The following is a 12,318-nucleotide window of genomic DNA, read 5'->3' on the forward strand; positions in this document are numbered from 1 at the left end:
AATGAGAATCTCTGACAGTGATTCACTTTTAAAACTCTTGTTGGACTCTCTAGGTTGGACTCTCTCTGAGGGCTCCCTCATAGCTGTAATGTGGGGAACTGTCAAGTCCAAATCTGATTCTAACTTCCAATTCCCAATCCAATTCCAATTCCCTTCCTGTGGAATTCAATTCCCTTCCTGTGAAACTGGCCCTATGCAGCAAGACCCTCCCCTTACTGGACCCCAGGGACACCAACCCATCAAAGGCCTCCATGGATAAGTCAAATCCATCAGAAGGATTTGGGGAAAACCAGTTGGCAAACGTTAGGACAGGATGCATGCTTCAGCCTTGAGGCTGAGCACCTGAGGGCTCAACCGTCCAATCAGAAAACTTTAAACCCACTGAGAAAGAATGCAAGGGCAGACTGGCAGGTAGGAGGGCTGATCCTTTACCTCTCGGGAAGACTCATCCATCTGGTCATTTAGGTCTTTGATTTTCTGTTCCAGCTCCTCCATGCTGTTCAGGATCGCCACTCGCTCCTCTCCAATTTGCAAAAGCTCCTGCTCCCCCTGCTCCTCACTTGCTCGTTCGGACATCTGTAATTAACACACAGGGTGGTGGTCAGGACAACCCCCTGCCTGCTAGGGCACCACCCAATGGCACTCTCCAACTGACCAGAGGAAAGATGAACGGTTGTGTGAGAGATCACTCAGGGCTTCTATGCCCTGGCCACAGAGGGAATCACTAATTCTGGTTCTACAAGGCCTGGAGGCCAGGCTGGGCAAACTGCAAAAGGCTTAAATCTGTCTTTCCACTCTTCAGCAGCACTTTGGTGTCAGGGTTTCACTGCTCAATCTGTGTCAAGTGACACTCACCAAGTCTTCCACTTCAAACATTAAGAAAAAGGGAGTTAGTCATTTTACATCAGACTCAGATTACAGGACAGTCAAGTTTAACAAGTGAAATGGTGCCCCCTCCCTCATTCCCCTTTCCTGCCCTTCATTATGGTTGACTGGGCATTGCCCCTGTAGGATTGGAATGGCTGCAACTCTGCCCATTATGGGATATAAAGGTTGGAGTGTGGCTCCTGACTTCTTGACACTTAGACTACTCCCTGACAACAAAAATAGGCTGTTAGTCCTGGAGGCCCCAACCCCCTACTCAGCCCCATCTCAGCCATCCTAACTTCCTGGATGGTGAGGACCAGACCTTGGAAGTTCAATTGGCACCATTCTCTCAGAGATCCTTCACTCATTTAACTCCACTAGCAGTGATGGATTGATCCATGGGTCACTTGTACATATAAATCCCAAATGTCTCCCAAGTCGGTGTCGAAATTTGCTTTTCTTTTTGATTTCTGTTGGTTAAAGATATTCCACCACTTTGCAGATAGTCCTGCTTATTCCATTCCCCAGGAAGGTTGGCAAAAACTCAATTGCCACCCTGAAGCTAATAGCTTGTCTCCCTTCTCCTGGCACACTAGCAGCCTGCTATTTCATCTCTCTCTCTCTCTCTCTCTCTCTCTCTCTCTCTCTCTTTCACACACACACACACACACACACACACACACACACACACACACACACACACCCCACCCCTCCCCCGACATCCACAATCTAGAAATCCCAACAGGAAAGCCACATGTTGCCCGTATCCTGTTTGGTTCAGGCTAACACTAATGTCTTGTATTTCAGCTTTCAATGACGAATAAAAATAGGATTTCTCAGTGGGGGAAGGGACTACTGAATATCACAGATTAAGAACTGTCTCTAATACTGGCTACTCCACAGCCCAGTGGTTGTATCACTTTCACCAGAGAGAGAAAGGAAGTCACGGGCATTGCCTGAGCCCACAAAGCTTCCAGAAATTTATTTTCATTAAAAGAGTATGGCTTTAATAATTTATAGATTCTCTGAAAAACAACAACAGCTTCATAAAATCTTGAGACTATATCATTCCTTTTCCTTAGAATCAGTCTCGGCTCTAGAAGGAAAAGAAGGTTCCCAAATCCAGGGGGATCCCATTAACCTGAAGAGTTTGTTGCACTAAAATGAGGCTCTCACCTTAGGTACTAAGAGAGAAAAAGCAAGAGAATACTTGAGTTCTGTGGAGGTCATCTACTAAACAATTTACACATCCTTCTGAGCTATGCTCAGGGTCTCAAGAACAAGCCAAGATTTCCACAAGGGTCCTTTTCTTCCTATAGTGCTTAACTCCCCATGAGTAATCAATTATTTGGGAAAATATACTCAGCCCTGGAGTGAAATTCTCATGGTTTCAGTTGATTCTAGAGCAGAACTGGCCTGTTTTCATGCAATGAGGAGTAAATCTGGGGAATGTTGGATGACTGAAGGATGTAAATGATCCAGTTGATTTTGGATTTTCATTTTCACCATTTTGGGGCAACATGGCATGGAGCAGGGCAAGTGAAGGCTTCCAGGGAAATCCTTGAAATGAAAAATTCCCAAACCAGATGGTATCCAACTCCCATAGATACTCGCTCCATAACAAGGAAACCCCAAAAAACTTTCTAATTACCACCTGAATACTCTTATCCAACGCTTAGTATAGTGCTCTGCACACATTAAGCATTTAATGAATACTATTACTATTACCTTTTAGCCCTTCCTACCACAACCAAATATCTTCAGTCTTTGTGTAGCTGATTAATGTCAACTTTGCCAGTCTGGAAGAACCCCTTTGCTCAGTGCATTTCTTTACCTTTGGAATGATACTTAGGTAAGCTGACTCACTGGAGATCTTCAGTGACCTAGAGGAAGGAAACTGGGGAGAGTCACTGGCATCCCTGAGGGGTTCATCATTCCTAATGCTTCTTGGAGAAAAGAAATTGGAAGAACTCTGGCTGAGACCAGGTGGAGCAGAGAGGTCAGAATCGAGGAGTAGTGGTGTCTGGTGGCCCCTGTATTTGCTTTCTGGGGTCATCTGGCTCTCCTCAAAAACAGATTCTTCATCAGAAAGCTGAAGTTTCTCTAGCTCTTTATTAATCTTCTGCACATCTGCAACAGTGGTAGCAGTCATGGTCCTGTTCTCAGGCTTGGTGTACTCTGCACACAGAGTAAGGATTGTCTCCAGCCGCTGGCGCTCCTAGTTTAGAGAAAGGAAGGAAAGACAGGGAATGAATTTTAAGGTCCCTGGCAATCACCCTCTTCACACCATAAAGACTCAGAATGCTCCTCCCAGGATCACCCTGAATGAACCAAGGAACAGAGACCACTTGGAAAGATGACTTTCCCTTTCAGAGGCAACTGGGCCCTACTGCTCTGGCCCTTTTTATTCCCCTAAGATTTCCTCTCCCTGCACCACTCCAGTACTTAGGCACACAGCAAGGTCATCTCACTGCAGCATGATTAACCTGTTATACAACTATTACATGAAGCCCAACGAGGAAGGCATTCCTGCCCAGAGGCTAAAGGAAATACAATGAATATCTGAGGAATTGGCCATCTCAGATTTTCTTTCTCTAACAACTTGAGTGTTTCCTTACCCTTGGTGGATCTTCTGTACACCTTTTTCCGCTACCTCATTTTAAAGTGAAAAGCTGCATTGTGTGTCCCAAAGTTAAGCAAGGAATACTTGGTGCTCAAATCTTTGGAAGGTCAGTACAACATCCAGACTGATTCTCCCATCCCCAGATAGAGAATCAGAGCTGTTAAGATGCTTTCGAAGTCACCAAAAGCTTTTGCTAATGCTAAACTTTTAATTTGTTTCAAATCATTTGATATTTTGACAGTAAAAACAACTATTCCCTTCTGCATAAGTTGATCAAATTTCCTGTCAGGACTTGTTCACCTTAAACCTTTGCACAAGTTTACGGTTTGTAGATTTACATTTACTATTATTGTTAATAATAATAATAATAATAATAATAATAATAATAATAATAATGAGGTATTTGTTACTGAGTGCTGGGAGGATACAAGCAAATTGAGCTGGACAAAGTCCCTGTCCCTTGAGGGGATCACAGCCTCAATCCCCATTTTACAGATGAGGTAACTGAGGCACAGAGAAGAGAAGTGACTTGCTCAAGGTCACACAGCAGACAAGTGGTGGAGCCGGGATTAGAACACATGACCTTCTGATTCCCAGGCCTGTGCTCTTTCCAATAGGTCACGCTGCTTCTCAAAATGCATTGCTTCTCAAAATACATTGTTATTAACACAGAAATAGAAACATGTTTATCATGAGCTTTTGGATTTTGGGGGGAAATATCATCTTATCAACTTTATCTTTTGCATTAAATCCATTGTTTGTTCAACTTTAAAACCTACTAGAGCACCAATCAAAACTTTTTATTGAAAGCGTGATCAAATAAAGGCCATTTTGAGGCAGCACTGGAATTAACTCAGCCCCAAACTCCTGCTCCTTTTGCCCAGCCCAGCTTTCATGAGGAGAGCACTGACAATACGCTGCTTTTATTTATTTTAAAAGTGCCTTCTGGAAAAATCCACAAGGGAGTATGTGTAGGCCAGCCAGGGGAAGCTGGGATAGGACCCAGTACTCTTCTATCCCACCCCAACAGTGCATCTGTGCTCTTGGCTAGGATTTACAAGAAGGGTAAATTCCTTAGATTCCAGTATCTGAAAATGGCTTTATTTCTTATTTTATGAACATAAATGAGCATCGATTTTGGAAATCATTATGGTATGGATTATTCTGAAGCCACTGATGTCTATCTGAAAGACCACACAGTGCCTGGCTCCAACCTATGAGTCCAGGGATCTTGTGTGTGCAGTCCAGGATACTTGATGAGGTACCTGCTACTTCTACTTCCCAAAATAGTTCCTGTGGCTGCCAGCCCATCTGCGTCACTCCCCTGGGATGTATGATCCTAGTATCAGAGTGAATGCATTCTCAGGCAGTGAAACCCAGGAACCACAGGCCTGGGCACAGGAACTTCCGTCTCTACTCTTATCACTACATTCAAGCCAGTCAGTCTGGGCTGGAGTCCCCTAAATTGCCTTTAGGTCAAACTATCAACAAAGCCGTCATGCAGCAGTTGTGATGAGGCTTTTCCCTGGATCTGAGAAGGATGGCCTAATGGAAAGAGCACCAGACTGGAAGTCAGGAGCCCAGGGTTCCAATCCTGGCTCTGCCACTTACCTGTTGCCTAACCTTGGGTAAGAATACTAACTTCTCTGAGTCTCAGTTTCCTCATCTGGAAAATGGGGATTAAATACTTGTTTTCCCTCCCCTGTAGAATGTGAGCCACCTGTGGGTCAGGGACTGTGTTTGATCTGATTATTCTGTATCTACCCCAATGCTTGGTACATAACAAATACCAATACAAATATCTAATTTTTATTAGGAGAGCCCTTTTAGGGGCTGACCTAGCCTGCCTTGAGGATCCATCCAAGGGGTATTGGGCCCCTTCCCAGCCTGATCCCCAAGTCTAACCCTCCAGATTTGACTTTCGTGAGGTCAAGGTTGAGGATGCTGGGAGCTGAAGTCCTTGGGAGTATATAGGCTTTCATATACAAACAATGCAATATGTGGCAGCATAGGCACTGACTCCATGGAGGCAAGAGGGAACCATCATCCTTGTGAGAGACTATTTGGCAGACCCAGGCAGGCCAGAGTTGGATTGCTCCTCCAGGAGGTCTTCCCCCATTACCTTCTACTCTCTCTGCCACCTGAGCACTTGTCAACTTCCATTCTCCCAGAACAATGAAGTGATGGATTACATACCCCATTCTTTAAGCACTGACTTCTGTACATATCCCCTTTCCCTTATTCCCACTATTCATGTTTTTTTACTACCTGTCAACCCCACTAGAATATAAGCTCCTAGAGGAGAGGGACCATGTCTACAAACTCTGTTGTTTGCTCCCTTGTGCTTATTACAGTGCTCTGCACACAATGGAAACTCAACAAATACTATAGATTGAGCCAGCAAAGGCTGGGAGGTGGAATGAGGGTGTTGGTGACAGTGTCTGGCCTTGTTCCCTGTGAGCAGGCCATGCCCCCGATGTCTCTTCTGCTGCCATTTCCCACCCGCACTGGGCTGTAGGACTGGGTCAAGGACCCAGCTCTTCCACCCCTCATGTGGTGACTACAGTTGTGGCCAGCAGCTCTGGGCCAGGAAGCAATCAGTTAGAGCTCCCTCATGCCATTTGTACCCCCACTATGACTCCTGAGTCACAAGTCATTGTTGTAGATTTATACCACCTGGACATCAAATATTTATACATCCTGGCCACCTTTCTGTCTAGCCCAAGGCACACTCCCTCCTCTTCCTCTTCACTGTTACTGACACTTGGATCTCAGTTGAGGATATTGCCTTTATTGACACTTGCCCTAGGGGTGGGGGGTTCATCTTCTCCCATTCCCCCCACTTTCCTTGCCACCAATGTCAGCCTCTACCAACTCTTCCAAAACTTCAACTCTCTCCTGAAGCCTTCAACCTCACTCTCCACCTCCCTCCTTGACACCCGAAGACCTCACCAACTACTCTGTTGGAAAAATTGAAGCAACAGGCATGAGCTTTCTTGTCTCCCCGTCACTTCTCACCATTCCAGTCCTGCTCCTTTCACCTGCTTCCCAAATGCCTCCCAAGAAGAAATCTCCCACCTGCTCTTTAAATCTACCCTCTAACCCTCCTACCTTAACCTGCTCCTAGTCTCCTCCTTTCCCTCACTGCCATCTTCAACTTCTCACTCTCCAACAGCTCTTTCTCCTCTGTGTTTCAAAGCATGCAAATCTTCATTATTTTACAAAAGTCTTCTCTTGACCCCACAGTCCCTTCCCCTTGTGTGCACAGTCCAGGAAACATGCTGAAGTGCCTTCTTCTGCTTCTTCCCAAAACAATTCCTGTGGCTTCCAACTATCACCTTGTCTCTCTGCTCCCATTACTATCCAAATTTCTAGGAAGGGTCAAGTACTCTTACAGCTTTAATTCCCTCTCCACTGATTCTCTCCTTGATTCTTTGCAGTCTGGCTTTCAATCCCTTCATTCCTCAAAGACTGTTCTTCCCAAGGTCCTCAATGACCAAGCTAGAGCCAAGTCCAAAGTCCATCTTGACCCTCCTTTACCTCCCAGCTACTTCAGACAATGTGGACCACTCCCTCCTCCTTGAAACATTATTGTGTTCGGTTTTGCTGATCCAGTTCTATCCTTCCTTTCCTCCTATTTCTCTGATGGCTCCTTCTCAGTTTTATCTTCTGGCTCCTCTTCTCTTACTCATTTTCTTATATTGAGTATTCCCTAAGACCCTGTTCTATGTCCTCTGCTCTTCTCACTCTCCATTCACTCTCTCTGGGAGCCCAGTGGCTCTCATGGTTTCAGCTACCACCATTATGCAGATAACTCCCAAATCTGTCTCTGTAACCCTGATCTCTCATCTGACCTGCAATCCCACATCTCCTCTTGCCTCCAGGACATCTCCACCTGCATGTCCTACTGAAACCTCAAATTCAACATTTGTAAAAAAGCACTTCTCATCTTTCCTCCAAAGTCCAGTCCTCCCCCTATCTTTCCCATCTCATTAAACAACCCCACCACTGTTCCTCCCATCTAGTATCCCACCATCTTGGTGTCATCTGACTCTTCCCTAGAGTTCAACTTTCACATTCAGTTTACTGCCAAATCCTGCCGGTTAACTGTGAAACATCTCCGGGCCCTGTCCTTCCTCCCCAAACAAACTGCTTCCTCTGGGGTTCAGGCTCTGATCTCACCAAGGCTGGACTACTGCACTGGACTCCTTGCCAATTTCTCAGCCTCCACCACCACTTCTGATCTGGACAACGTATTGCTCCTCAGATCATCTTCCCAAAACATCACTTGACCTAAATTGTGCTTCTCCTCAAAACACTATGCTGGTTTCCCATGTCTCTCTGCATCAAATAAACTCTTCATAATCAGCTTCAAGGAGCTCCATCATCCGTTCCCACTGGAACTCTCTGCTATCTTCACTCCCTTCTCCCCAACCCTCCCAAGGAGTCTTTGCTTCTCCCAAGCCAATCTTCCCTTGATTCTCATGCTCAACTCTCTGGCTACTGTCCTCTCATTCCTGCATTCCTGTTGTTTCCACACTTGGAACTCCCTCCCTCCCCACATCAGACAGGCCACAGCTCTCCCTACAGTCTCTTCCCAAAACCCGCCTTCTCCAACGAGCTTTTCCCAATTAATCATTCCTTTGGTCAACTCTAGCACTCTAGTTGAAAATATGTTTATATTTGTCTCCTCAGAGTGCAAGCTGCATGAGGGCAAGATACCTTTCACTTCTTTTGTCTGTACCTCCTTAGTGCACTGCACCAAATGGGTGCTAAATAAATATTAGACTAAATATAACTATTTCTGCTGTATCTCAGCCCCTCCATCTCTCTCCTCTTTTTCTTTAAATCTTTTACCACTCATCTCTACCACCTCCTACCTGCTTCTAGTCATTGTTATATACAGGCTTCAGCAAGTCTTGTTGATGCTGATGGTTTTCTTGCTTTTCTACTCTGTTGGCACCATTTGTACACACAGGGTCTCTCTGTTGAGTACTGGATTTGTTAGTTGTAGCACCCGGTGGGTGGTTTACTTAACATTCATTTTTTCAGATGATCAACAAATCGATCAGTTGTATTTTTTTGATAGTTAATGCTAAGCACTTACTATGTGCAAGCACTGCTCTAAGTGTTGGGGTAGATATAAGATAATCAAGTTGGACACAGTCCTTGTCCCACATGAGTCTCACTGTCATAGTAGTATGGAGTAAGATTTGATCCCCGTTATTCAGATGAGATAACTGAGGCACAGAGAAATTAAGTGACTTGCCCAAAGCCACACAACAGACAAGTGGCAGAGCCAGGAGTAGAACCCAGGTCCTGTGACTCCCAAACCCATTTTCTTTCCACTAGGCCACATGGCTTCTTGGAGCATTTACTCTGTGGATAGCATTGTTCAAGGCACTTGGGAGAGTATAGCAGAGTTGGTAGACATGATCTCTGTAAGCTTGTAAGTTCCTCAACAGAAGGGGCTGGGTCTCGCACTGTTGATATTTCCTTCTGGAATCTTTGGTCCACTCCCTATGGGATTTTTGTTCTTCATCCTACTCCCTCTATTAATGAATAATTTTATCTGTCTTAAACATTGGGCTGCAGGCCCCTCGTGGGTGGGATGTGAGGACTTTCCTGTTGTTAAACTCTCCCAAGCCCTTGCCCTCACTTAGAAGCTTAATAAATATCACCAGTGCTGACAATGATAAATCAGTAGTCAGAAGGAAAAATTGACTACTTTTGAAAAATTTATCTACATGATTCTAAAGGAACAATGTGACCTAGTGGAAAGACAATGAGCCTGGGAGTCAGGATACCTAAGTTCTAAACCTGGCTCTGCCCCTTGCCTGCTCTGTGACTGTGGAAAAATCACTTAGGTGATTCAGGACCTCAGTTTCCTCATCTGCAAAATGGGTATTAAATACCTGTTCTCCCTGTCCCTTAGAATGTGAGGTCTGTATGGGACAGGGATGGTGTGCCATCTGATGATCCTGTATCTACTCCAACATGAAGAACAGTACTTAGCATATAGTAAGTGCTTAATTAATGTTATTATTATTATTACTAGTACCAGCCTCTGCATTTGTCATACTGTATAACTGTAGGCACTTCACTTGGCCTTTTTGGACCTCAGTTTCCTGGTCTGCAAAGTGGGGATGAGATGTGTGCTCTCCCTTACTCTTAAACTATGATCTTGGAGTGGGACTGAGGTTGGGTCTGATCTGATTATGTTGTATCATCTTCTCCAGGGCTCAGGCACATAAGAGCTTAACAAGTACCTTTACAAACTTTCTTTTCCTAGTCTGATCTTTGGGGACTTCAAACTCCAGGCTGATGATCCCTTGACTCCTCAACTCCACTCATCCCTTGCTTCACCACACCTCAGCCTCACCAGCAAGTATACATGTACACAGTAAGTATATATTTATACTTGTATATATATATATATATATATATATATATATATATTCATTCATTCATTCAATTGTATTTATTGAGCGCTTACTGTGTGCAGAGCACTGTACTAAGCGCTTGGGAAGTACAAGTTGGCAACATATATCTCCACACCTTCAACTCCCTCTTGAAGCCAGGCTCCAAGGCCCATATTTTCATGAGACACAGTGCCTAGTGGATATCTTGATTCTAATCCAGGCTCCACCACTTGTATGTTGTGTGACCTTGGGCAAATCACTTAACCTCTCTGTTAACTCATCTGTAAAAATGGGGATTTGAACTGAGTCCCATATGTACATATATGTATATGTATTATGGTATTTCATTCATTCATTCAATCATATTTATTGAGCACTGTGTGCAGAGCACTGTACTAAGTGCTTGTATTTGTCATGTGCTTACTACATGTCAGGCACTGTACTAAATACTGGAGTAGATACAAGATAATCAGGTTGGACACAATCCCTGTCCTACATGGGGCTCACAGTCAAAGTAGAAGGGAGAATAGAATGGATCTACCAATTCTGTTATATTCTACTCTCCCAAACTCTTAGTACAGTCACAATAAGCATTCAATAAATACAACTGATTAATTGATTGAGCAGGACTGAATCCCTATTTTACAGATGAAGTAACTGAGGCACAGAGAAGTTTAAGTGACTTGCCCAAGGTGACCCAGCAGACAAGTGGCAGAGCCAGGATTAAAACCCAGGTCCTCTGACTCCAAGGCCTGTGCTCTTTCCACTAGGCTACACTGCTTCTCACGATGCTTCTACATCTAAAAATCTCCAAATCTAGATTTAAATGCCTCCTCTCTAACATCCCCAATTCTGACTCACTACTCTCTGACAACTTACTAACCACAAGCTACCTCAATCCTCACCCTCAAATTCATTCCTCATCCCCTTCTGGTCCCCCCATGTCTGGATCGCCTCCCCTATCCTGGACTTTCACACCCTTCCTGGACTCCTTGACATCCTTCTCTTCCCTTGGAGTGAAGGTGCCCATCTCCAACTCTGCCCTCTCCATCATCCTCAAATCACTTGCTCCTTGATTCCTTCGCTGCTCTGGGACCACCACCTCCCAGCTCCAGTTCACCCCCAGTCCACTTCCACACTGCTGAGTTCAGCTGACTTCAGCTGGGCTTATATCACAGCAGATCTGATCTGTCCTGCTACAACTCAGCTTCTCTGCCTTCTCTACTCTACTGTCCCTCCCTCCCTAACTTCCCTGCCAAAAACCTCACCAACTGCCCCACACCTTCAACTCCCTCCTGAAGCCAGGCTCCAAAGCCCATATTTTCATGAGACACAGTATGGCCTAGTGGATAGCTTGGTTCTAATCCAGGCTCCACCACTTGTCTGTTGTGACCTTGGGCAAATCACTTAACCTGTTAACTCATCTGTAAAAATGGGGATTTGACCTGTGAGTCCCATGTGGGAAAGGGACGGTGTCCAACCTGATTATCTTGTATCTATCCCAGCTAACTGGCCCCAGTTAATTAGACAATTCAATCTTTTTTCTGTACCTTCAGGAACCTAAACCCAAGCTAAAAGGAAATGGGATCCAGACCTTGGAATACTTTCAGGGATTCCTAGTATCCCCTCTTTTTTCCCGCCCCCCTCTCCGCAACCCTCCCTTCCTGAGCCAAAGAGACAATTTTCTCTTCTCATGGCTAAACACTCCCGATTCTTTTAACTTTTCCTCTCAGAGTCCTCCTACTCAAGACATATTTGTCTAGCAAGCCCCTGCTGGCAAAGATAATACCACAACCTCCCTTTGGACAAGGCACTGATAATAATAATAACGATAATAATGGTATTTGTTATGCGCTTACTATGTGCCAAACATTGGTGGCACTGATAATAATAATAACGATAATGATGGTATTTGTTATGCGCTTACTATGTGCCAAACATTGGTCTAAGCCCTAGGGTAGATACAAGGTAATCAGGTTGTCCCATGTGGAGCTCACAGTCTTAATCCCCATTTTACAGATGAGGTAACTGAGACACAGAGAAGTTAAGTGACTTACCCAAAGTCACACAGCTGACAAATGGGAGAGCCAAGATTAGAACCCATGACCTCTGACTCCCAAACCTGTACTTCTTCCACAAAGCCAGGATGCTTCTCTGGTAGGTAGTAGGGGTTTCTACAAGATTAAACCACAAGCCCTGCTCTTAATAAGCTCAGAGTCTAAGGGTGGAAAATAGGACCAGCTCCAGCTGCCCAGACCCACAAAGGAAACTAAAATGTGTCCTGCATCTTGTGTCCCCACCCTAGATCTAAATCTACTCCACCTAAGCACTTGGGTAGCCATACTCTCTCCACTGCTCCTGCTCCTTAGCACTTATGACTTATTGAGGGTTGGATAGGCCCAGGAT

The 12,318-nt window shown here is 44.8% G+C and overlaps 1 protein-coding gene across 4 annotated transcripts in view; it reads right to left on the reverse strand.

The window, feature by feature from the left end:
- Positions 1–12,318, reverse strand: part of PHLDB2 (pleckstrin homology like domain family B member 2) — a 126,317-nt gene that overhangs the window by 79,455 nt on the left and 34,544 nt on the right. For all 4 annotated transcript variants that reach the window (XM_038759214.1, XM_038759213.1, XM_038759212.1 and 1 more), the window contains 2 exons: positions 2,702–3,085; positions 433–576 (listed from right to left, as the gene is read on the reverse strand). In XM_038759214.1, the coding sequence (XP_038615142.1) occupies positions 433–576; positions 2,702–3,085 (528 nt within the window). The remainder of the gene's footprint in view (positions 1–432; positions 577–2,701; positions 3,086–12,318) is intronic.

The sequence above is a fragment of the Tachyglossus aculeatus genome, chromosome 17 (genome assembly GCF_015852505.1).
Source record: "Tachyglossus aculeatus isolate mTacAcu1 chromosome 17, mTacAcu1.pri, whole genome shotgun sequence".
Lineage (NCBI taxonomy): Eukaryota > Metazoa > Chordata > Mammalia > Monotremata > Tachyglossidae > Tachyglossus > Tachyglossus aculeatus.